Source organism: Hippoglossus hippoglossus, chromosome 3 (genome assembly GCF_009819705.1).
Source record: "Hippoglossus hippoglossus isolate fHipHip1 chromosome 3, fHipHip1.pri, whole genome shotgun sequence".
Taxonomy (NCBI): domain Eukaryota; kingdom Metazoa; phylum Chordata; class Actinopteri; order Pleuronectiformes; family Pleuronectidae; genus Hippoglossus; species Hippoglossus hippoglossus.
The window spans coordinates 8,039,056-8,064,965 of record NC_047153.1 but is presented as its reverse complement, the minus strand read 5'-3'; the positions used below and the strand labels follow the sequence as shown (position 1 = coordinate 8,064,965).

The following is a 25,910-nucleotide window of genomic DNA, read 5'->3' as shown; positions in this document are numbered from 1 at the left end:
ATTCATTCATTTCTACATTTATTTATTCATATCTATATAATTATTTATTTGTTTATTTACTATTATACATTTCAACACTTATTTATTAATGCATTTTTCACTGCACCACTGAAGAGCAGTACGTTTAATCAGGTTGTATATAACTCCTCACAACACACGTGTAGGAATGTGATATATTATTGTACATTTGGATTCTATGAGTTTTTGAATTCTGTCATTGATTTGATGTAACTGATTTTATTCCACTGTATTATTTGATAACTTTATTTACCAGTTACTTTGCAGATAAGGAATTAATCATGCAAAAATAGAATAAACAAGTAAAATAAGTTATATTATTATGAGTAAATATACGAGCTAAATATCCCAAGCAAACCAGAAATAAATAATCACCACTTGAACCAGTTTCTGTATTGAAGTAATGCACATATTAGTATATTGTGCTTTATATATTTACTTGTATATTTACGAGTATTCCTACATATTTGAACACTTCCTCATCTCTGCTTGTTTTTTCTTAGATTATTACCAAAGAAAAGGGAAACGACCAAACTCAACATCCACCAGAAGCCATGTCTGCTGGGAACAACGCAAAGAATAACGGAATCGTTCGGCCAATCAAATCGCACCGCGGTGGCCTCCCCAGCCAATCACAGCGCCTCACCACCAGCAACCACCATCCGCTAGCTTCTTTTAGCCTCTTCAGCTAACCCCCCGGACCCACAGACGCATCTGTCCTCCCTCTGTCGGTTATGTGTGTCGCTTGATTTCTACCGACGTTGACGGTGTGAGCGACTGAAGCGAAGCTGCGGTGTGAAGGTAAAGACTCGTGTTTAAGTGTCGTATCTGCTGAACGTCGCGGGAGGGGGGGCGCAAACCACCCAGAACGCGTTGTTGACGTTAGCATGGTTAGCTAACGGAGGCTAATGAAACTTTGCGGTAAAGCCTCCTTCTTGTAAAATGAAGCAAACGCGAAATAAATGGGTCAGCACGACTAGCTCGTGTTGTCATCAGGATAATATACGAGTGCACGTGTTGGGCTTTTTTCTCCCTCGTCCATTATTTGCACTGAAACTTTATGTACATGGAAATAAATGTGGCATGTTTGTTAATAACTTAACACAAACGGATTTGTTTCCTTCATCTTCTCCTTGTTTTTAATGTCAAAAAACATTGTTTAGCTAATGGGTGTCTGTTTTTGAACGTTTTGCTTATTCCACACATAATGGAACAAAATATATGGAGATGTGAACATGATCATTCTTATATTTGAGTTTATAGTGAATTTATATCCCTCTCAACCAAATACATTGTCTACTGAGCATCCTTCCTGTCTTTTCGTATTTCTGGGTAGTCCACTAAACCAGATAGGTGCACTTACATTTCTGATACAGGAAATAAGGATAAAGGAAACAAAAGACACTTGTACAAATAAGATTAAAAAGAAAAAGGTGAGGTTCGGTCGCTGCAATTGGTTTCTTATCTTTTAACAAATCTGTCAGGTTTCAGCTGCAGTCTCGCTGAAAAAGACCTTCTACCCTGTGTCTCCACCTCATTATGTTGTGGATGTAACCAGGAGATTGCATTTGCTATTAAAATAAGAATTTTCCATAAGTAACTCAATTCTCTGTATATCAGGTGAAATACCCAGAATGTAGCTCATGTAATTTAATATCTGTCTCATTTCGAGTCAACCATGAATTGATAATGAGCTGGATTTCCTTCCTCCCTTCAGATGCAGTTCATGCTGCTGTTCAGCCGGCAGGGAAAGCTGCGTCTACAGAAATGGTACGTGCCTCTGTCCGACAAGGAGAGGAAGAAGATCTCCAGGGACCTGGTGCAGACCATACTGGCCAGGAAACCCAAGATGTGCAGCTTCTTGGAGTGGAGGGACCTCAAGATTGTGTACAAGAGGTAAAGGATAAGAGATGGTGAAGCATTGGGTCGTAGGACTCCTACAGTCCCTTGCTTTGCTTGTCTCAGGTCCACAGTCTATACAGTAGTATAGTATAAAACTTGACTGTGAGATGTGGTTGAAAACACGGGTAAAAAAAAAAAAGGTAGCAAGTACATTTTGAGTTTGCTAAACCTTCAAATATTTGACAGATATTTGACTTTGGGGTTTAAAAATTCTTGTTCAGTATTTCAGAAATGTCTGTATTAATGTTTGGTTTGTCACTTCTCAGTGTCTGTGGTGATTCACTGATAGTTTTGTCAGGCACTGAGCTTTCTGGCATTTAGCTCTCACCTTCTGGTGTGTTATGATATTCAGAACCTCCCCTTCTCTAATAACAACGGTTGAGGGCAGTGATACAAATATGCTGATTAAAATATTTATTCATCACCAAATACTTAGTTTCTTTGAAGATCAGCTGAATTCTCGGTCTTGCATTCAATATTTGCAGAGCTGACTGTGAACAGTGATTTTCAGATTAACACCCACGTCATCACGAATGTTAATCTGTTGCTTTCTTACTGTTGCAGATATGCAAGCCTGTACTTCTGCTGTGCAGTCGAGGATCAGGATAACGAGCTGATCACGTTGGAAATCATCCACAGATACGTGGAGCTGCTGGACAAATACTTTGGCAGTGTGAGTGTCACACATGTAATACGCCTATTGATGATGTGGGGAGGGGGAAACAAACAGACCTGATCATCTGCTCTGTTGTGACCTAACAGGTGTGTGAGCTGGATATCATCTTCAACTTTGAGAAGGCCTACTTCATCCTGGATGAGTTCCTGCTGGGCGGAGAGGCCCAGGAGACGTCCAAGAAGAACGTGCTGAAGGCCATTGAGCAAGCCGACCTGCTGCAGGAGGTACGCACGGTTCTTCATCAACAGATAGATAGATAGTGTCAGGTCAACAGCACTTGGGGAAGAGTGGCAACTAATGATTATTTTACCTTTCTGTTAACCTTTCAATTATGTTCTCGATTGATCGATTTAAGACTTTGGTCTGTAAAATGTCAAAAATACCTCTTTTCCACCACAATTAGTGGCTATAAGAGGGTTTTTAAAAGCAGCCATAGCCAAAAAAGGTTAATGGCTCCTTTTCCATTGCTATTTAAGGAGTTTGTCCTTCTGCTGTGCTCTCTCACCTCGCTGTCTTGCCAAATGATCACATTCAGCCGGTGTCACGTTTCCATCACTGACCGACCTGTGTCTACTGCAGAGTAATGTGACCTGGGAGTGAAGGCTGATTATATCCAGAGAAAAGTCAGATGTAAGTGGTTTTTTTGACCAGTGGAAAAGGGGCAATAGTTGGGGAAAAATACCAATAACAAGTTTCAGTGCTAAGTCTGATGTTTTTAAGAACTAGTTCTGCTCAGCCAACAGCCCAAACTACAAAGATATACATTTACTGTAATTTAAGACCCAAATGCAGCACATTCATTGCATATTTGCTTGAATAATTATTTAGACGACTCATCAATTATGAGACTTAGATTTAATAATAAACAATTTCAGTTCTGACTTGGTTTAAATGAAGAATCACTTTCTCTCTGGCTCAGTCATGTCAGACCAGATAAGAGTAGAACTAAGATGTTGTTTTTCTGTTTCACCTCGTTACCATCAGTGCATTCCATCACCTGTTTATTTTAAGCCCCCAGTGCTTGTTGAATGCCGCCATGTTGTGCCAGTGCATCACAGCAAGTGCTGTCCTCAGGGTTTGCATTGCTGCCGGGCTGAAGTCATTTTCAGTCGACAGAATCGGTGCACAGTGATTTATTTTTAGCAAAGCATGCAGCACTATTGTGATACCAGCAGGACTGATCAGGCCTGTAAAAGGTTCAACTCACTGGAAAGGTCTCCTGTTCTTGTTGAGACATTTAGTGACATGCAGTGACTATTAATTATAGTTTGCAGGGGCCCTATGTTCTACAGAACGTGTGACTGGTGTACAAGCTAACAACAAGGGACATTTTCTTTTTTTCTGCAGGAGGCCGAGGCGCCGCGGAGCGTTTTAGAGGAGATTGGGCTGACATGAATCACCCCTCTGCTGCCTCGCCGCTTTCTTCCAATTCAGATCTGGCAATCTCCATGACTCTCCCCCCCCGCCCCCGTCTTCTCCTGGTCACTGTGTCAGTGTTGTATGTATATAATCACCATCTCTGTACCGTACTCTCCTGTAATGTCCTTTCAATGTGGTGCCAACTGTGCTTTTGATGTCTCCTTATGTACAAGTTCCCTCGCTGTATCCCGCTGTGCTATTATCGTACGTCACTCTCGTAACTTCTTCAAAACGCCACAGAGAACAATGTAGCAACAACATGAAATCTCCAGCATCATATTAAGATCATCCATCATCACCGCTTGAAGGGTTGGTTGTGCTGTTCGGCTTCAGGAACTTTTTAAGGTGCTGTTGAAGCTGCAGTTGGTTCGAGTCACAGAGCAAAGCATCTGATTTCAGGAAAGAATAAATACTCAGCCATGGAAATTAGATTTTTTTCCCCACACATTTCTTAACTCTTCCAACCAAGTGGATGAAAGACTTTTCTATCAAATAATAAATGTTAATTTTGCTTCTTGTACAAATTGAGTAAGGAGATATGTCATTTTGGGCTATCGTCTCAGAGCCTGTTCAGACTTGGGTGTTCACATCCGCCCAGCTGCTTAGAGCTGTACACTCGTGATCGGATCTCAGGGATGTTAATACCAAGTCTGAACAGAGCCTAAAAATAACTTCTGAACAGCAGCAGTGTTGTGAAATGACCTCCTGGGTTTTTAGTTCTTTTTTTAAAAAAGATAGTCAGGAATGTATTTTTTTGGAAGATCTGTTGCTCAGCTCTGTGGCTCAAATATAACAATTAAACTTTTATCAACTTGGGCTCGTGCTAATGTGGGAAACACTGAAACTGTTACAATCACTTCTATGTGGGTAAATTCAGCCCAGCAGAGAAATTAAAAAGAAGTACCTACAATCAGTATCAGGTTTGTAAAAGTTTGTTTGGTGACTCCTCTCCAGAAACTAACCATTTCATATTTCTTTTTAAGAATGCACGTTTACTTTTACAAACCAGCTGTCTGTGTGTAGTTAGTGTAAAACTGTATTTTCATGTTTGCATTTTTCTGACAAAGGCATTTGTTTCAGATTGAAGTTTGTCACGGTCTCTGAAGATGAATCTTAGCTCGGTCTCTCCCTTAGTCTTAGGTCAGGATAGTATAGTGACCAAAATAAAGTAAAATGCTATTTTATGTATTATGATAGTTTGGCTCACTCTTAAAGACGTATTAACATGACCAAAGAACACTGTGTTTTACCTTCTCAATGGTGTCTAACATGGCAGAAAAGGGATTTAGGATGGGAGGATGTTTGGGTTATTTGGTAACAATATATATATATATATATACACACCAGTATTATGTTATTATTACAGTCCTTTTAAAGACAGGCGTATCCTGGGTGTCTTTATGGATCAGGAAGGTGGAGAGATGAACTGCACATATCAGGGTACATCAATAATATTCATCACTGACGGCTTGTTCAACAAGTTCGAAACAGACACTCATCCCAAACTGTTATGGCAGTCCAGTGTTTTTTTTAATCTGCACTCTTAAAACCACAAAATGTTTCTGTTCAGCAAATATTAAAGAAGTTCCTCTTTGATTTGTGCAAAAGAAATCTATTACTTTTCTATCAAACACTGCCGACACATTTGCCAACATTTCTTTCTTATGTTTGAAAGTTATCAATAAATGTATACAGAAAAAAAAACAATGTGTTGGTGTTTTCTTGTGATGTGTTTACTCAAACTATCACCATGTAGCTCCACAGGTCCAGTTCAACGCACCATTAACTTACTGGGTCACCACTCACATTTATTCCTTCCTATACATACAGAGTTCAGATTCAAATCAAGAAGCCGTTCATGTCACTGTTTCCAGCAGATCCACTGGTATGTCTGTTTTAGACTCTTCACTTTTCACCTCAGGACTACGCTCCTCAGTGTCGACGCTCACATCCACGTCACAGTTTTTCAGAATTGGCTCTGTTTCATTGGTCCGTTCACAGGGAGTCGTAGCAGAATTGTTCTCCATCTCTTCCTCCGACTCTTTCTCCTTTTCAGAGTTTCCTGAGGACGTGGTTCCTTCAGGCAAATGGTTTTTCTTCTTGTGCTTCTTCTTGCTCTTTTTCTTGCTCTTCTTCGAGCGTTTGTGTCGAGAGTGTGTGTCTGTATCATCATTAGATCTTTTCTTATGTTTGCCCGGTTTCTTGGGGCTCCTTTCTCTACTTAACTTGATTCTTTCCCTCTCGGTGCTTGTGCTTCTTGACCTTTCTTTAGGTTCTCTTTTGCATTCATCGCCATCTTGTCTGTCTCCTTCTTCACTTTTATTCCTGTGCTTGTGTTCCCAGTCTTGGTCTCTACTTCTGTTTCTCAGCCTGTCTTGCTCTCGGTCTCTACTTCTACTCCTCGCTCTGTCTCTACTTCTGCTTCTACTTCTCAAAGGCCTATCTGACCTCCTGTCACTGTGTCTGGATCTGGACCACTTGTCGTCTTTGTCCTGGTGGGAGTCCCTCCTCTCTCGACTCCTGCTCCTCCGCCTGCTGCTGTCCTCTCGCCTGCTGTGGGATCTCTCTGATCTCGGTGGGCTTCTGCTGCAGCGGCGCTGCCACCACGATCGGTCTCCGTATCGTTCTGAACGCCAACTGTCTCTGCGACTCCCCCTGACACTGCGGTCTGGAGACAAGTGCAGGTCTCTGTCGGCCTCCCAGAATTCATTGCCAGGGTTTCGAAACACATGCAGGAAGTTGCAGTGCTTCCCTTTGGGGCACCTCTGTCTGTCAAACAATCCTGAGACACGGAAAACCAACATGAGCAGGAGAGTTAATATGCTGAGCTGAATCCTGTTATGTCACCAAGTCAAACTGTTCTTTAAAAAAAACTTAAATCTCATGTCCATATATATATATATATATATATATATAATAAATTACTCACCACATATAGCATTCTTCCACCGCGTAACGGGACACAACTCACAGTGAAGCTGTCGGCCTGCGTACCACCTCCCATTGAACTTGATGAAGGCTTCTGTACACTGCTCCTCTCTAAACAGACAAGGACCCAAGATTTAAAAAAATCTAACAATGTACAGTTTATATGTTTTGAAAAAGTCACAGTGATGTTGTGACAACTTACGTATCAAACTGAATGTAAACATTTCCTCTCAGGTGTGGTTCATGATTACAGCTGACCTATAAGGAAAAAAAGGTTTTAATAGAAACAAATGGGGTATTTAATGCACTGGTATCGGATCGATTCTCGGTATCAGCATTATCATCATTACCATTTCATTTTTAAGTTCTTTAAATAGTGACAGTGTCTTCATTTATTGAGCAATTATCTTTTCTTTCTTCGTTTCACTTAACAAATCAACAAAATATGTAATAATGTCTGAATTTTACAAAAGGTCAAATGGTCTATATTCAGACTTTGTATCGCTATCAGTTTTATTCGGATTTTGAATCTAATTATGTTGAGTTCAAACATGCATCACTTTATCTGCCTGTGCTTTCCTCTCTTTACCTTGAACTGAACCACTCTGCCGACACTCTTGAACTCCGGCAGAACATCATGGTAGAAGTCCACGAAGGTTTCCTGCAGGTCCTCCTCGCTGTGCTCCAAACAGGCATCGATGTCGTAATCATCACGGTGTGACTCCTCCATGCCGAACGTTTTAAACATACTGCGGATCATCAGAGTTGGGCTGGAAGTGGGATAACTGTGCTTCCGAGAACATCTGGACTCATAGAAGCAGCAGAGAGGACAATATATAGAGAGAGGAGGTATAAGTCTCTGTACTTACATTCAAACATCACTCAAATAGCAGATCTAGTGATTCAATGGAGCAAGAACCTGTTTCCGAATCGACATGCTCCGGTCTTAAGGAAGAACGGACAGTTGGCTACATCGAGCTCTGTTCCAAAGTTCTCAGATTTCTCTGTCACTGGAGCCTCAGGATTCATCCACGGTCCCCCATTATCGAGCTGGAAGTGAGAACATCAACAGAAAATTGTATCTATACTTATTTAAAAAGTACTTATACTCAATAGTTTGACTTAAAACTAGAATGAGATGTTGATTGGAATGAGATTTCACGTAGCACTTAGTTTTTAGTCTTTTACATAACATAACAGAAACTATTTAAATATTAGTTTATTCATTTTTAGTTTCCATTGTTTAGGACTTAAATTCAACTGAATTTGAAATTATTAGAGACCGAGCAAATTATCAGCTGACAGAAATTGGCTGTTACTTTTATATAATTTAATAAATAATGCAGAAATAATGTGCATTTATGTTTAAGGTTTATTTTCTTAATTCAAGTTCTATATAATTGTTTTTTTCAGGCAATATATCGGTACTCCTAATGTCGGTATCTGTATCAGCCCTCAAAATCTGTCAGGTTCTCCAAAAATTTATTCAAGTTATATTCCATTAGATATAGAATACACTACTGTATAAACTCTCCAATTTGGGGGAAACCCCGGACATGTTTATTATAGTAATATAAAAATGTATCTTACCCTATGTAAATATATAGTTATTTGTGTAATCGATCACATTTGTGTTTTTGTACCTGATTTTCAGCTTCATCCAACATTTTCTGAACAGCCTCCTACAAATGGTGTAAAGACACGGCTGGTGAAAATGTGTAGAGGTCAACAATCTGCAGAATATCTGTTTCAGTGGGTTAAGACCACATTCACAAGGACTCATAGGCACAAAACTGAAATGGCATTTAAGAGGGAGGTGTCTGGATCTTTGTCACACAAAGTAAAAGATACATCCTTGCTGTGAGAGCTGAAGGTGCTGTATGTTAAGGAGTACGATGGCTGCTCGTGCCACTTGGTCAAGGAAAAAAATGTAACACTTCACAAAGGAAACACTCATCTGGTGAGACCGTATGAATATTATATTCTTCACTTTTAGATGGACAGTGTAAATACTCATGATTAGGTAGAAGAGGATATTTTTCTTTTTGTTTTTTATCCTCCCGGGGCTCGTGTCACCTCTTTGTCTCGTTTCTCCTGCTGTTTCTGCTCAGTTGCGTCTTGTTCTCTCTTCTGCTGGGCATCCCATTCCTCCTTTATCATCCGCTGTGAATACAAAAAACACATAAAAGACAGTGAATATGAAGCTTTGACTACACATAAATATTGTGTAAATTCTTTCCATGGTATTTGTTGACTACTGGAAAAAATACAATACATCTCCAGAATTATTCTTAAATCTTTAGTAGAGCTCTATTAAACCAAACTAAATCTCTCTGTGTCCTGACCAGAAAAATCCCACATTAGTAATGAACTCCTGTATCAGTTACTCCCTGCAGCACATCATCATCAGTGTGAACAAGTGTGAATGTAAATGTTGTGAATTGCACATGTCCTCTATGATTAATGCAAACTGTAGATTACCTCATCCTCCTCTTTTCTTCTCCTTGCAGCTTCCTCTTTCTCAGACCTAAGCCTGAATTCCTCCTGAGCAAGTTTTTCTCTTTGCAGCCACGCCTCGTGTAGCCGCAGTCTGAGAAAACAACGAGTCAAACACAATGACGATTAATAAAGCCTGCGCAACCAGGGAGCCTGTGCTGTTTATCACTGGATGTGTAGCTGCAGGACGGCAGAGTGACATTAGTACTGACGCACCTTTCCTCCTCAGCAACATCAATATCCTCATCATCTTCATCGTGGAGTTCTTCTTCTTCCTCAGGAATACAGCTTTCTCCATTTTTCAAACCTAAAACAGCGTTGTTAATAATCTGTCAAATGGAGCAGCTACAACCATAGAAATAACAGCTGATGACAGAATGTACATACCACCTTCTCTGGCCTGGGCGAGAGCCTGACGTTTCCGTTTCCTTCTCTCTTTCCTCTGAGCAGATTTGCGTTGCTTTTGACTAGAATGGGGGGGAAATGAAGATGACACATGAATCAATGTCCCCCGCAGCAAACTATGTAACACACAGGGAGGTCCAACAGGCTTTTGTCTGCTAGTACGGGTCATATGTCTTGAAAAATAAGAATCGGCTACAGGGTATTGTGCAGCAAAATGACTGGGAAGACCCTAAATAACCTTCGTCACCTGTACTAAGTCGAGATTTTAAAGACTAAAACGATTAATCAATAAACGAAACGGGAGCCGATTGATTATGTTGCGATCGACTAATCCGTTAATCGATCTTTACATGTTTGATGTGTTCACGTCGCTATATGATCCGAAAACCACTAAAATGTTGGATGCACTTCTGAACTCTCACCGAGATTTACGCTAAACATTGACGTTAGCTAACATTTGACGTTAAGCTTTAAACACGTAGTGTTGGAAGCTACAGTGACATTGTGACAGTTACTAAAACATTATTAAGATATTAATAAATAAGATGTAAAGACAGACACGGACCTGAACACAGGAGCAGAGAGCACTGGAGGAGTGGAGGCTGCCATCACTGCTAGCAGCAGCTAACCTGTTAGCACGACAACGTGTTTTAGTCGCTTGTTTCTTCTCATTAGGGTTTAGTTAAAAACGACGCAGGAGCAAATGGTCACTGAGCGAGATGAGTTGAATCAGAATCAGATTCGGTTTGTTAATGTGTCGATATTAGTAAATAATTCCAGTTGGTTGTAGTAAACTTCAGTTGACTGTGCAGGCTGTGTTGTTTAGATCATGAGTGACACAGGAAGAGGCGGAGTCCAGATAAAGTACTTCCGGTTCAACTCCACCCTCCATGAGTTTTGTCCCCTGAAAAAATACACAGTAAAACTACGTTAATATAATATAATATGATATTGAACATTTACTTTACCTTTTTTAAACCTTGTTCCTATAAAACTTAATTTAATTAAATTTAATGTGATGGGTCTTTGCTTATGCTTAGAGCTAACAATAGGTTGTCATACTCCATGAAAATAAAATTAAAAACAAAAAATGCAACAAAAATAGATCACATATATTTTCAGTTTGAATAGTATCTCAACATTTTTGATTTTATGTCATTTTGAATATGACTGACTTAATTTAAATGGCTTGTTTTGCTGTGAAGCACATTCTGCCTCTGTATGAAATGTATGACAAATACAAAACTGATTGTTGATTAAATGGTATTAGAATTATCCATTGTGTACAGTAACTGTGAAACACACAGACAAGTGAAGTATTTGTTTATTTGTCAAGCCACTGCCTGAAAGGTGCTGCACATACACTCTGTGTAAACACCACAGCAGTTTTTCAAACCAAAACACAAAAATATAAGTATTGTCAAGTAGTTTGAATCCCATCCACAGATCTCTTTTGTTTAACCTGACATTCAGATGACAGACACTCTGCCGACACCTGAGTATTTGTCATGTTTCCAATACTGCCCACTCATTGAACCCACAGGTCACGACTCCTTGTCCAAAAATAGCAAATGCTAATACCTGCAAAAAAAGAGCAGCACTTTGCAAGTTCTTGCAAGTCTTTTATTTAGAAATCCTTGACATCCCTGGCACTCTCTCTCCATCACTGACACCCTGGTCAATCACTTTTCTTCTCTGGCGTTGGCCTGAGAAAGAAGTCCGGCCTGGTGCAGCAGCGGTAGCACAGAGCCTGAGGCACCACAGCATACAGGACATTGATCAGCAAAAATAACATCTGGCTGTCAGCAGGCACTCTGTAGGAGAACGGTGTCCGTGTGTGCAGAGACGCTCCAATATGAGAGAACTGAGCCTGTGAAGTAAAGAAAACCAGAGAGAGGGAAATTGGGAAATTGGACAAATTCTGGTATGTCCCTCATCCTCAAATCATTTTCAATATCAATTTCTGTCAGTTACAGTTTTTTTTTTAAATCACAGAAAAGACACACATAACGTGTCTCATGGCGACCACGGCTGTCGGAGCATCAGCCTTCCTATTTATAGCCGAGCGGAACAGCTGACATTTATGTGAATACGGCCATGCCTCCTGGTCTGAAGTCATCTTCTGCCCTGATCCCCCCCGGTGAGTGACGCGTCAGCCTGCAGCTCAAACATAATAGCTGCTCTGTGTTGTGGAGATGAGATCGACACAACTCGCTGCTCCCACAGCTCTTTAGTTTCCATCTTTAGATTTAAATAGATAATAAAGTGCAGATTCAGAGCCTATATCTGCTCATGGAGAAACTGGTGTTTGACAACATAGAAGAACATAAACAAAGACCGACCTAAAACCAGAAGGAGAAAGTTTGGGAGCAGCCTAGATTTGCCTGGTCTACCTAAGGAATGATAACTTCATATGGGAAGAGAAAATATTTTGCACTAAAACCATCTGTACTGAAGCCCTTTGCATGGCTTTACATGATAAAAAACACAACGAGGTCTGGAAAACTGACCCGAGCAGTTATTTCTTCATTTAAAAGAAATAGAATGTACCTGTGCCAGTGCTCCGGAGTGGACGAGAGTCAGGTCTGGCATCCACTCACATCCTGGGACCAACAGCCCGTAGAGAGTGATGATGTAGTACGGACCAGAGTACAGCAAGCTCACCAGCATCTGATAAACACGGATATGGTTCAAAGTTTCAGAGATTGGTGTTATCAGGATGATTTTTTGGCCACTTTAGTGTGACTGAGTTACCTGGATTTTAGGATAAGCTGAAGGGTCTTTCAAGTAAGGTTCATACAGTTGAGTGTAGTCTCGACAACATTTGCTGGAACAGTCCAGAGCGACCTAGAATACAGACAGTCTGAAGTATAGAGGCACTCTATATGTTTTGTGAAGTGGGCAGTTGATCGTCTTGGTGTTTTCTCACCAGGCCTCTGAAGACGCAGAAAGCCCCGGCAGGGATGAGGTAGATAATGAAGAGGAAGTCCAGAGGTCTGTGGAGTAAACTTTTTCTTTGAGCCTCCTGGATGTTCTGTACGAAAGAAAGCAGAAAGCTTCAGTCTGGCTGAACATAGGACAAAATCATTAAGCCTGGAGATGAACTTGCAGGTTTTGTTCTTAGCAGGATGATGCAAAATCTACAAAAGCGATTTCCATAAAATTTTGTTGAGGGATGGGGCATGATCCACAGGATAATAATAATTCAATTTTGTTGTGGATCCGAATCAGGGGGCCGTTCCAGGAATTATTTCCCTCTTTCTTTAACATTGCAAGATAGTGCGATTTTATTCTTGATATCTCAAAGAGTAATTCATCTTGATGAAAAAAAAAAGGAATATTTAGGGGACTGATAAAAACTGTGAGTTCGGATCATGACTTACTGTTGTCTGAACGTCCTGGATGGAGGGCTGGCTGAAGACACGCAAACAGGCCCAGACGGACACTGAGATGTACAACATGTGGAGGAGGAACAGAGGACCAACATGGGTCTCGTATTTCCCTGGGAAAGGACAGAGGCAGGTTATGTGTCATTGTGGGAAAACACAGACCAAAAACCACTTAATGTAATGCCGACAGTAAAATGTGCATCTGTTTCAGTTCTACAAAAAGGAAAAGCTTGGACCATTGTAGTATTCTCAGTGGGAGTGTGCAAGGAGTTGCATGGGATACCTTACATGAGCCATGTACAGCATCACATTATTTTTAGTCTACTTACCCACAGCATTCCCAAGAATGTAAACTATGGCACGCATGAGAAAAGATCCCACCCAGTAGAGTCCAATGGCTCGGTAACTGTCCCTGTGCAAACATTGTCAAAGCCAGATGAACACACTATACATCCAAAGACTCGCAGATAGATGGATTAAGTAATAGATTCTGTAAGCTTTATTTTCAGTATACAAACAAATAAAAAAAACTTTACAACACATACAAATACTATGGTATAGATGTCAGTATAGTATAAGGGAACATTTTCCCATATTTAGTGATGCAGCTGTGGTAAACATCCCTGTGAACAATGCAGCACACTCACCCCCAAGCAATGGCAGCAATCATGAGCAGATATATGAGATAGTGCACACAGCCGTCCCAATAGGAGATCATGTGCCCATGCGCTGTGTTAATATGTGGATCTGCCTGAAACACAGGGCAGATTTATCAGTGAGAATGTGTGGAGAGACAAACACACACACAGGACACACACACACACACACACACACACACACACACACACACACACACACACACACACACACACACACACACACACACACACACACACACACACACACGTGGCACAACAACTTGCCTCTTTGAGGTAAAACGTCACAAATCCATCAATGATGTTGTCCTGCTCCAGCCCAATGATCAGATTCACCACACTGAGGGATGCATACACAGCGTACACTGCACAGACACATGCATGTGCTTTCATTCACTTTGATTGTGGGACAATTTGGAGTAAACACAGCTGCCGACTCTTAATCCTGGGAGGGGCAAATTTCTATCTGACATGGACACCATGCAAACATAATGCGTTGTGTATCACCTTAATAGCTCAGGGTTTTAAAACAGCTCACACCACAACAAAACTTCTAAACACCATAAATATGCAGCTTTTGATTCAAAAGTCCAACAGAACCTCATGATTTCTATCTCATGACTTGGTATAAAAGTAATATTCCTCTGTACAAATTAAAAATGCAACAAGAAACATGCACTTGGTGATTCATACCATAGAAAAGAGGATCTGTGGGAGCCTTCTTCATGATCATAAAATGAGCTGAAATTGCCAGGATGAGGACTGTGGTACACCCAGCGAAGAAGAAAGCATCAGCACTAAAAGCAAAGTAAAAAAAAAAGATATTTTAAGAATATTCCTAAATATCTGACAAATGGTTTTCAAATGATAGACTTTAATAAAGAAGCAGGTCTGCTGTCACTCACCCGTTGCTGTAAATGAAGGAGTTGAACAAATAGCAGGTGGGGATGGACATCAAGGAGAGGGCGAACACCCCCGTCCCTGCAGACGCACTCATGGCAGAACAGCTTCCAGAGAGTTGCGTTATCCGAGAATTTAGAATTGATTAAAAAAAGTAATTCACAAAAAATAAACTTTGGTGTTAAGTCATGTTTCAAAGAAAGAGGAAAAGCTCAGATGGTGTAAATGTAAAAAACGTCCAAAGCATGTTTAGCCGCAGAGTGAGAGAATATGTTCTGAACCACTTCTCTGCCTCTACTCTACTATACAAACGCTCTCTCTCTCTGACTCTCTCTGACTCTCTCACTCTCTAACCACTTCTCTGTCTCCTACCTACACTCTACTCTCTCTCTCTCTCTCATACACACACAAACATATCATCCTTATTAGGACTTTGCATTGTCTTCCTTTTATTGTGGACATCCTAACCAAAACCTTGTACCCAGACTTAACCCTAATCAATTCATACCTAACCCTAACCACTATTATGTCTAACAACTAACGTTAACAAGGATCTCAGATATCAAGCTCCTGCTCAGGACCAGGCTTTGGTCACCATTAGGTTTACTGGTCCGGACAAGGTAAAAGAGTAGACACACACACACAGACACACACAGGCAGTGACCTCTAGGTGTCAACTGGAAAATAACATGTTCTTTTTTTAAATTAACAAAAGAAATAATGTGCATTTTACAAGGTTATGTAGACTATTTGAAACACGAAACGTATTCATCATTAATAAAATAATGTACTAATCATAAACCTCACTTTACTGTGTATTCGTTGGAAATGGCACATCACACAGTAATACATAATAATAAACACAATAAAATAAATTATGGATTGAATTGAAAAAACACTTATTTTCCGTATTGTTTATCTTTTGTTTCTTTTTTATTTGTCAACTTGTTTGTTTTGTCAATTTTTAATTCCGCAATAAAGATTAATGGAGGGAGGGAGGGGGGGGACTGTTTTGGCGGAAGTGTGCGTAGCGTCACTTCCGGAGAGACGTAGCTAGCAGGGAGCTGCAGGAGCGATGGCGTCCGCGGGAATGGATGCGACGTAAATAAATAACAACACGCATGCTTCTGACGGTGTTTGGTCGTGCATCACTAACTGAGCATCCTGGAGGGAGATTCACGAACTAAACTAACACAAGGGAGCTGTCATGGCGACCGGGAGCGGGAGCAGCGGCGGCTTGGCGTCTAACCATGACGGGCAGGAGGGAGCGTCCAACTCGGCTCATTCTGGAGCCGCTGCGGGGATCTCCAACATGCCGGCCTCCGGTCCCGCTCCGTCCGCCTCCCCGCCGACGCTCGGCCTGCACCGGGAGCCCGTGTACAACTGGCAGGCGACCAAGAGCTCCCTGAAGGAGCGCTTCGCCTTCCTGTTCAACAACGAGCTGCTCAGCGACGTCAGGTTCATCGTGGGGAAGGGCAGGCAGGCCCAGAGGATACCGGCCCACAAGTTCGTCCTGGCCGCCGGCAGTGCCGTGTTCGATGCCATGTTCAACGGAGGCATGGCCACCACCTCGGCTGAGATCGAGCTGCCTGATGTGGAGCCCGCAGCCTTCCTCGCCCTGCTCAGGTGGGACAGGTGGTCACTGAGGGAAACTTTCTCCTGAAGCTCCATTTGAAGGAGGGTGGGATGTAGTTATTGCTCTGGACACTGGAGATAAACAAACCGGAGCTCCATCACTATCTTAACACTGGGTCACTGTAATATAATAACCACCAGACAACTAGAGACACACAGTGTGGAGGTAGCTTTTGGTGCAAAATGATTGAGCATGTGTTACAATGGAATTTGTGTGGGCCACTTCAGGCAATGATGCGGCACCTCAGGTATCTTGTGGCTCAAACTAAATGGATGTGGGCCTAAAGTGACCCACTTGTTAAATAGCAGAAGTGGCCCAAACATCCCCGAAACAAACATGGGGTCCTCAAGACGAGGTGCAATCTGGATGTGAACCTAAAGTCGCTCAGGTAGTTAATAGTGACTAATGGGATGACTAACTTGTGGCCCAGATCTGGCAAACAGCATTGAACCACCCAAATGTCATCATTCCACATGGTATGTGGGCCCAAAATAAATTTGAAGTTGCAGAGAATTAGAATGAGTCATAACTTCACCAAGGCCCAACATTCCCCTTAAATTGAAACAAGCTGCAGTTATTGCCACACCTGATTTTTTTTATTTTTTTATTACCAAGATCCAGTATTATAAAAAAAAGCTAAACAATAAATCACAATGTTAAAGAATGTGATGAAAATCCCTGGATCTGCACAAACATTTCAAGGCTTCTTTCCTGACCCGCACCGCCTCCTTTCACCAAGTTTCTTCAAAACTTGTCCAGTAGTTTTTGTGTAATCTTGCTGACAAATACACAAACAAACTAATCTCCTTGGTAGAGATAAGAATGCAACAGTTACACCCTTTCGAGGTGTCACCTTCTCTTCATTACAAATCAGCTGTATTTTGACACCAGCTACATATGTTAGATTAATTTCCCGTCAAATCCTCTGTCAGCCTCAAATGTGGTGGCCTAAGATTTCAGATTTTATACTGCAGATACAAATGTTTCATCTGCACAGGTTCCTGTATTCTGACGAGGTCCACATCGGTCCAGAGACTGTGATGACGACTCTGTATACGGCTAAGAAGTATGCAGTTCCCGCTCTGGAGGGTCACTGCGTGGAGTTCCTCACCAAGCACCTCAGAGCCGACAATGCGTTCATGCTCCTCACTCAGGTTATTGTCCCATCTACATACTTCACATTGGCAGTAAACAGCTTGAAGTGCACCTTTTATTTTATCACTTTAAATGTCACAAAATTCCCAAATTCCCTTTTGAAAATGCAGTAGTTCTCCTCTGGGGTACATACAATATAAAGTTAATGACCAGAATTGATTAATGGATATTAAAGCTGCTTTCAGACATGCGCTGAAGTCTGCACATTTTCCTGAAATGTTCCACAGAGGCTTTATGTAAGAATGAAAATGCCTGAGTCAGTTGCCCTGGACATTTTCTGGAACCTTTCCTGCCAGCCCCCGAGTGAAATGTCCAGAAAATGTCAGCGTGAGCCCATCTGAGAATAAGCCAGTGGGCATGTTGATGAAATTTCTAACACACAATAGAGGCAAAGATAAAAAAAGAATACAAATATCTGAGGATGAAAAAGAGGTGTCACACATGCAGAAAATGCTGAGGAAGACGGCAACTTAACAAGATGACAACAAGATTTCAGAGCTTTAAGGATTTAGGGAATATGGGAAAATGTCTGGACCAAAACCTTTCATGAGTTGAAAACAGCTTTAGTGAATGTGGCTTCTTTTGTGCTCTCGTTACAGGCAAGGTTATTTGATGAGCCCCAACTTGCCAGTCTCTGCCTGGACACCATAGACAAAAGCACTGCAGATGCAATAAACGCCGAGGGCTTCACAGACATTGACCTCGGTACGTGAGTCTCACTCACCTGATATTTCCTTTTCTGCAGCCTGATGCGGATGTGAAATGATGAATATTCTGTGTGTTTGTGTGCGTAGACACCTTGTGTGCGGTGCTAGAAAGAGACACTCTCAGCATCAGGGAGAACCGTCTGTTTGGGGCGGTGGTACGTTGGGCAGAGGCTGAGTGTTACAGGCAGCAGCTTCCCCCAACCTCGGAGAACAAACAGAAGGTTCTGGGGAAAGCCCTTCCTCTCATCCGCTTTCCGCTCATGACTGTTGAGGAGTTTGCTGCAGGTAAGCCAAAAATAAACCAGTGGTCTCAAACTTTAAGACCCCACTGTGTGTGCGTTTCTTATACTGCCATGTTGTTGTTTTTTTTAAACACTGCACAGACCATTGTAGCCATTAATAAACATATTCGTCATGTTCCTATTGTGTCCATACAACTCAAACCACAGAAACCAGTTTGATATTCTTTCTTGTGCAACAGGGCCTGCCCAGTCTGGAATATTGTTCGATCGGGAGGTGGTAAATCTGTTTTTACACTTTACAGTAAACCCCAAACCACGGGTCGACTACATTGACAGGCCTCGCTGCTGCCTCAGGGGGGAGGAGTGCAGCATTAATAGATTCCAGCAGGTTGAGAGTCGATGGGGGTACAGTGGTACCAGCGACAGAATCAGGTGATATGACATAAACATCCTTGGGCAGTTATCAATCAGAGTAAATTGATTGTGTTTCCTAATTTCTTTTCTCTGTCTTTCTCTCTATAAAGATTCAACGTTAACAGAAGAATATCCATAGTGGGTTTTGGCTTGTATGGTTCAATACATGGACCCACTGACTATCAGGTCAACATACAGGTAACTTAATACGGCTCAAATGTGATGAATTAAAAACTTGCATAGTTAATATCATCCATGTGTTTATGGTGAGGATTAAATAGGTCAGTGCTTCCCAATTATTATCCAGACTGTGGTGCCAGTCAAACTCGACTTTGTCCGGCCACAGTTTCAAAAGGAACCAAATCTTTTTTTACATTTCTCATAGTAACATGAGAGATCTCTAACTTGGTGTTTTGCTCTCTTGCTGCATTGTGTAGCTGTGTGCAGCACTATTTGCTACATGCTTGGTTGCACTGTTTTCCATAAAGTTCGCACGCAGACAGTCAGACCTCATAGGTTCAGCTGCACCCACTAAAACCGTTTGAAATCAGGTATTAAAAGGCTTGTAAATAGGCTTTCCTACATATATATTTTTATAATACCTGATTTTAAGCAGTTTTAGTGGGTGTTATTTGTTTAATAAAAAGTGTTTTCTTTCTTATTTAAATTGTTTTGTTTGTATTGTATGTATTATTATTATTATTATAATCTAGTTCATTATTTTTAACATTGCACTGTGCAAAAAGCTGGTTTAATTCAACCAACAATTAAAACTGACGTAGTAAATATACAGTGAATTGTATGCAGTAGATTTGCTTCCTTAATGTCTTGTCTTCCATCCAGTAAAGACTTAATCTTGTTCTTCAGATCATAGAGAGCGACAAACGCATCACACTGGGCCAGAACGACACGGGCTTCAGCTGTGACGGCACAGCGAGCACATTCAGAGTGATGTTCAAAGAACCGGTGGAAATCCTTCCCAATGTCAGCTACACTGCATGTGCCACCTTAAAGGTCAGTCTGAACTTGCTCTATTTCAAAAATGTCAACAAAAATAGAACGAATAAACATGACCATAAATAGGATTAACCCAGGGCCTGTTTTGTTTTTGTATTCCTCTCCTCAGGGCTCAGACTCACATTATGGCACAAAGGGGTTGAAGAAAGTGACCCAGGAATTAGCAACAGGGACCAAGACGACGTTCTTGTTTTTTAGCTCACCTGGGAATAACAACGGTACGTCAGTGGAGGACGGGCAGATACCAGAGATCATCTACTACACCTAGACTTAACACGGTGTCAAGCAGGTACACTGAACTCAGACTGCTGGAAAAAACTGTCTTGCTGGATATACAAACGTACGTAGTGCCTCACGATCCCTTGGAATAAAGAATGTGTGTGTTTGAGTGCGTGTCGATGCTGTACGTGTGTATCTGTCTATAGAATAGACGTGTACAGACGCGATCAGGAATGTGGAGACGGTCACAGTTGTGAAAATCACAGCATGGAAACACTAAATGACCGGTGTCATCGTTTTTTATATGATCTAAATACTCTTGTCCAGTGTGAGTGTTACTATCAGTCAGCTGACGAATGAAACTACAGAGACAGCGACCATGTGTTGGTTGATGCCATTTCACTTTATTTCGTCAGTTTTATTCTGATGCATTTATCGCAAGTGTAAAATTAGCAATTTTTTTAATTGTGCACTCGTCATTTATTAAGCTGGTGTCCTCAAGTACTTTGTTTTTGCACTGTGTTCAGGATCCATGTGTGTTGTGTAACTTTGCCAGTGGTACATGCTGTAATTTCTGACTTCATGTTCGCTTAGCACTTAATTAAAATGTAAAAAAAACGTTTTTTTTTGTCAATAAAATGTGGTCAGACCAAAGTAGGATTGTTTAATAAATTCCAGATGAAGTTGGTGTTGGTTATATTTTTTTATGTATACCATACTAGCTTATATTATTCCTATTTCTGACACTAGGTGATGCCAGATACTTTCTAATGCTATACAACAAACTATCGAAGCCAGTGGCTCCCAGCACGGAGGTTAAACCGGAGCGATTGTCAGATGATCAAGGGATAAGAGGGAGTTATTGCTTAATGCACAGTGATGAAGTAAAATATCAACAGCAAAAATTAATTAAATTGGTAGAAGTGAAGAATAATAGAAAAATGTCCCTTCTTTTTTTATTACATAATATTAGTGTAGATTCATCATTAATCTTTTCCTTAATTAAAAGTCACAATGTCAATGTGTGTGTGTGTGTATGTGTGTGTATATATATATATATATATATATAAATAAAAGGATGATCATAAGTAAAAGTGCCCCAATAAATACAATTTATATAAACTTAAAAGTTCATATGATCAGAGCTGCAAAGAGTACTGAAAATATGATAGTATTAATAAGAATTATAAAGCAAAGCAATGCGAGATGTAAAATATTGTCTTTAAATACATATGAGTATTGTATATCATCAAATTATAATTTCTTACACAAATGCTCTTTGAAAAAATCAATCTGTAATGTCACAAGTGGTTTTAGTTGTCAAAATATGTAGTGGATGGAAAAAGTTTGAAATTTACTAATATAAAAATGATAAAGAACATACTCCTGAAGATTTAACTTGGGGAACAAAGCCAAACTGTGTATTAGCTTTTGATTGTCCTCATTTTGTGTTGCAGTGTCTAAAATCTATGAACAGGAATTGAAGGGATACTTGAACAGTCATTTTGTTTTATCAGAAGGCTGCAGTTGGAGGTTGAGAGTTTCAAATGCTACAAAAGACCAAGAAAACGAATCAGCGTTGTCATTTCAGCTTCTGTGTGTCTTCCTAAATCCTTCTATAAACCTCAACAGTCCCAGATTATGTATTGTTGGATGAGGTGCGTTTCTTATTCTGCCAGTGGAAAAGAAAACGAAGCTGAACGCTACAGCACCGAAATGAAGAGCTCTTCAACTGCACAATCTGCACATTCACATGAGACAGGCAGTGGCAACAAGGCCACTCTATCTGGCTGTGAGTGGGCTCTGACAGGAGAGGCTGTCAGGTGAGTCACTGGGAGAGCTTCTCCCCACTGACTGCCCACTTACACAGCCTCTATAAGAGAGAGAGACGCCAGAGAAACACTTTGAGAATCACTGGTTTTTAAACAACCAGAATCTAAATGCTCAAGAAGCAGGAGGACAAATACTGAGAGACCTCTGCCCTCACCTGGCATATGTAAAATAAAATTCAAGGTCTTAAGAGACAGTAAAAGCAAACCCAGTGAAAGCTCCTTATATTTAGAGGATGGTGGAGGGAAGTGTAGGCTATATATATATATATATATATAAATAGCAACATAAACGTATCTATTCATATACAGAATATATTTACATGCATATACACTTTAATAAAGTTAATCACCAGAATAAACACAAAAATGTTTTTCATGTACAGTCTGATGAGATATGAAACAACTGTCTCATATGTGTTTATGTTATTTATGAACTGTTATGTTATTTAGGAACTGTTTCTGAAACTGTGCTCAAGCTGTCATCTTGTAATTTGTCAGTGACTAATCTCTACTGGTACAATTATTTAAAATATTTGTGCACTCAGTTAACATGACACCTGAGAGAGAGAGAGAGAGTAGAGAGTAGATTGAAAGCAGTGTGTGTGTGTGTACTTGTCCAGCTGGTGGGGAGTTATGTAATCGTTTTTTGAGGGATGTAGACAGCTGGGTAATTAATTACTTATTACTATATATATATATATATATATATATATACATGTAGGACTATGTAATGCCACTCGTCTTCTCTGGTCACTGAATCATTCACTGCTGAGCTCAGTTGATGTCAAGTGAAACTGCTCATTGTCGTTGTCTCACTTTGGATGATAATTATTGTAATGACAGTGGAGATTGTGCAATGAGGAAAAATTCTCTCACTGATGGTTTGTTTGTCTGTTTTTCTTCATCTTCAGACATGATCAGCGGGTTCATTTAAAAAACCTGGAGTTCGTAGCTCAGAATGAATTTACACAAATTCCTTTTGTTTTATTCAAAGAAAATCAATGTATGTCTGTGCCACTGGAGTGTGACTTTCATATACTGTATATTCAGAGATGTTGATTTTCAGCGGTGGATCAGCGAGGTGCTCTGCAGGCGGGGGATTCTCGTCAAGCTGGAGTCTAATTGCAGCCTTGTTGAAACAAAGAAGGCTGAAGAATGGAAAAAATGTTTCCCTGTAACACACAAGATGAAAAGAAAAGAAAAGAAAGAACAAAAAGAAAGCTGAGATGTTGCATTTGTGACAAACATCGCTCACAAGCCAGCCTCTTGTTTACTGAGTGTGATTCAGATCAGTGTGTGTCTGACGCACAGCACAGGTTTGTATGATGTAGATGTTGTTCGTGTTGGTTCTTTAGACTTGGAGAGCGACATGGATGTTTTGATAAGAAGTGAAGGTTTTCTTACTTTTCTCCACTTGGCAGTATTTCCACTTGTGGGAATAAATAGTTAAGTACATTTACTCGAGTACTGCATGTCTGTAAAGTTTTCAGGTACTTTACCTGGGCACTGAAATGTCCTCCTATTCCTTCTATAGTTTGGCTGGTGACTTTTTAGTTGGGTCCATCTGCTAACATGGAGGAGGTGGAGTTTTTGACTTATACTGCAACCAGCCACTAGGGGGTGATGAAGATGATTTGGCCTCACTTCTGGGAGCTTCCATAATGTCCATCTTCATAGTCTAGTTCACTGCAATCATCTCATCAATGGAGTTTAAGATTATTTTTGGTTTCAGGGTGAATATATTTCTACTTAAGGAAAAAAAAGAATCTTTACCACAATATCATTTCAGTTTTTATCTCTGTGCTGGAGAGGAGCTCACCAACACCTTCAGTGTCGGCTGAATGGACCATGAAATCACTTTGGGTTTCAGGGTGAGGACATTTCTTCTATTGCTAAAAAAAACACGCAAACTCCACATCCTTGAAAATGAATAAAATAAAATAGAAAAATGTTTCTCCTTTCTGACGGCAGAAATTGAGGTGGGTGACAGACAACAATTTCTGAATGTCCATTTTCAGCCTGAATTTAGTGAGTGAAATGGTCTCAGTCAACAAAAAATAATCTGGCCAGTTTATAAAATACAGCACATTGTTAAATATTAGAGCTATGGTTGTAAAATAGCTGATAACCTCATATATAACAAGGTGTCAATCACAGCAGAAAATCCTCTGCAGAGCAAGTACCTTCACTTCTCATGTGTCAAGTATATTTAGTTGATAACATGATTGTACTTTTACTTAATATGCAGGACTTTTACTCATTACGTGTTTTTGCATTCCTATAAATTAAGGAATCTTTTTAATTTTCATTAAATAAAGTTTTCCTAAATCCTGCCTGCATGTCGCAGTGCAGCTAAAACCAGATATAATCAGACTAACAAGCGCCCCTCAGCAGCAGAGTCCACTGTCTCTGCATGGAGGCCTGAGTGGCTTCATTACTAACTTATAGAGCATGCAGCTGGATGAGCAGGGGACAAGATGTCATCAAACCTGATGTGCAGCAGCGATTATAAGGGTCTATTCTTAAGTCTAAGTGCACGTATGAGTGCTCTGATGCTGATCTGCACGTGTGGGTTCATGTGACAGGGAGTAATTATGTGCACCCAACAAAGCTGGGGCTATTTTTTACTTCCTTTTTCTATTTTTTTTTTTTCAGAAAGAACATAGCAAGTGTACTCCGCCATTCATACACGTCCCACGCTACAGGAACACTGTGCACTGTCTGCTAGGGGCTGGCTGGCCTGGGCCAACCTTAACCCCGGCACTCTGCAACACCAGATGTAGGTCGCTCAGTGCTGCAGGGGCTAGAGGATGTGGTGTCTGCGTGTGTGTGTGTTTCGTGTGTGTGTGTGTGTGTGTGTGTGTGTGTGTGTATGTGTGTGTGTGTGTGTGTGTGTGTGTGTGTGTGTTGATGGGGAGTTTGTAGTATTTTGTGCACACACGGGATGTATGTATGCTCTCGGAGGCAGAAGGGGGCGGGGCAGGGGGGGTTAGAGTTATGATTGTAGTGGATGAGTTCATCATCAAGGACATGGCCTCCAGCACACTGTCTCCATTGCTGTCACATTGCATTGTCACAAACAGTCCACATGAGGCCTGACAGCCTGGCAGACCAGACCGAGGGGGGACGCTCGCTGATCTCTCACTGCGACTCGCTCTATTATTTTCCTGCACTCGCTCTCTCCAAGCATCCCTGTGCAATAACAGGTTATTTATAAAAATTGTGTTTGTGAGCTCCTCTCCCGCACAAAGCTTAAAACCGAAATAATTTTGTAGTACCGATTTTTTCCTTAAGTAGAAATATATTCACTCTGAAACCCAAAATTATTTTATGCTTCATTAATCAGATAGTTGCAGTGAACGAGTGGATGCTCTGTGGCGGATGTAAAAACGTTGAACTCTGGATTAGACTTTGTCGCTTTGTTAACTTTACACATGTAAGCATGCTAATCAGTCATTAGTTCTGCTCATATTTGGATCACAGACTATAAAGACAAATTATATATGGCAGCTCCCAAAAGTGAAGCCAAATCATCTAGATCGCCACCTGGTGCCTGGCTGCAGTAAAGGTAAAAAACTCCACCTCCTCCATGTTAGCAGATGGGACCCAACTAAAAAGTACAAAGTCTGATTTTTGTCAAAAATGGTTTCTGTCATTCAAGGTAGTTCACGTTGATGTTTGATCAGCTCCCAAAATCTAAATATATTGGCTTCATTTTTAAACCGAGAGAGGAAGATGAGACACGTCGTCCATCTTTATAAACAGTTTATGATTTGGACATAAACCAGAAAAGAATACTATAAATTTTAACCTGAAGATGGCGCTAAGTGAAAAGTTACCAAATACGACACTCCGATAAATATTTGTGTCAAAACCACAAATGTTAGATGGTGGAGCTA

General features: G+C 40.7%; 4 protein-coding genes across 9 annotated transcripts; 2 read left to right on the top strand and 2 right to left on the bottom strand.

Moving 5' to 3' along the window:
• The first annotated feature begins 650 nt into the window (after positions 1-650).
• LOC117757991 (AP-1 complex subunit sigma-2-like) lies at positions 651-5,719 on the top strand. The gene is made up of 5 exons (XM_034579259.1): positions 651-819; positions 1,736-1,914; positions 2,485-2,593; positions 2,683-2,820; positions 3,944-5,719. Exons 2-5 carry the CDS (start codon positions 1,736-1,738, stop codon positions 3,989-3,991), a joined length of 474 nt encoding a protein of 157 aa, XP_034435150.1. The 5' UTR covers positions 651-819; the 3' UTR covers positions 3,992-5,719.
• On the bottom strand, positions 4,746-10,683 carry zrsr2 (zinc finger (CCCH type), RNA-binding motif and serine/arginine rich 2). Of its 2 annotated transcripts, none has more exons than XM_034579238.1 (11): positions 10,410-10,683; positions 9,827-9,906; positions 9,656-9,746; positions 9,425-9,533; positions 9,020-9,106; positions 8,587-8,625; positions 7,863-7,993; positions 7,533-7,746; positions 7,146-7,201; positions 6,945-7,054; positions 4,746-6,797 (listed from the first exon to the last, which is right to left on the bottom strand). In XM_034579238.1, the coding sequence occupies exons 1-11, from the start codon at positions 10,451-10,453 to the stop codon at positions 5,872-5,874; spliced, it is 1,887 nt and encodes a 628-aa protein (XP_034435129.1). In that variant the 5' UTR covers positions 10,454-10,683; the 3' UTR covers positions 4,746-5,871. The 2 variants fall into 2 exon arrangements, with proteins under 2 accessions (XP_034435129.1, XP_034435138.1); XM_034579247.1 differs by having other exon boundaries at positions 9,830-9,906.
• A 496-nt stretch (positions 10,684-11,179) lies between these two features.
• Positions 11,180-14,969, bottom strand: LOC117757161 (transmembrane 6 superfamily member 1-like). 4 transcript variants are annotated; one of them, XM_034578009.1, is made up of 10 exons: positions 14,795-14,969; positions 14,583-14,686; positions 14,157-14,254; positions 13,881-13,984; positions 13,563-13,645; positions 13,228-13,346; positions 12,774-12,878; positions 12,599-12,691; positions 12,395-12,514; positions 11,180-11,714 (listed from the first exon to the last, which is right to left on the bottom strand). In XM_034578009.1, exons 1-10 carry the CDS (start codon positions 14,884-14,886, stop codon positions 11,523-11,525), a joined length of 1,110 nt encoding a protein of 369 aa, XP_034433900.1. In that variant the 5' UTR covers positions 14,887-14,969; the 3' UTR covers positions 11,180-11,522. The 4 variants fall into 4 exon arrangements, with proteins under 4 accessions (XP_034433900.1, XP_034433904.1, XP_034433914.1 ...); XM_034578013.1 differs by having other exon boundaries at positions 14,583-14,689; positions 14,798-14,956; XM_034578023.1 differs by lacking the exon at positions 14,795-14,969 and having other exon boundaries at positions 13,881-13,980; positions 14,157-14,229; positions 14,583-14,642.
• An 818-nt stretch (positions 14,970-15,787) lies between these two features.
• LOC117759235 (BTB/POZ domain-containing protein 1-like) lies at positions 15,788-20,867 on the top strand. 2 transcript variants are annotated; one of them, XM_034581269.1, is made up of 8 exons: positions 15,788-16,415; positions 17,423-17,579; positions 18,180-18,285; positions 18,375-18,572; positions 18,769-18,961; positions 19,054-19,141; positions 19,811-19,957; positions 20,070-20,867. In XM_034581269.1, exons 1-8 carry the CDS (start codon positions 15,997-15,999, stop codon positions 20,226-20,228), a joined length of 1,467 nt encoding a protein of 488 aa, XP_034437160.1. In that variant the 5' UTR covers positions 15,788-15,996; the 3' UTR covers positions 20,229-20,867. The 2 variants fall into 2 exon arrangements, with proteins under 2 accessions (XP_034437160.1, XP_034437161.1); XM_034581270.1 differs by having other exon boundaries at positions 15,791-16,415; positions 18,832-18,961; positions 20,070-20,830.
• Positions 20,868-25,910: the final 5,043 nt, after the last annotated feature.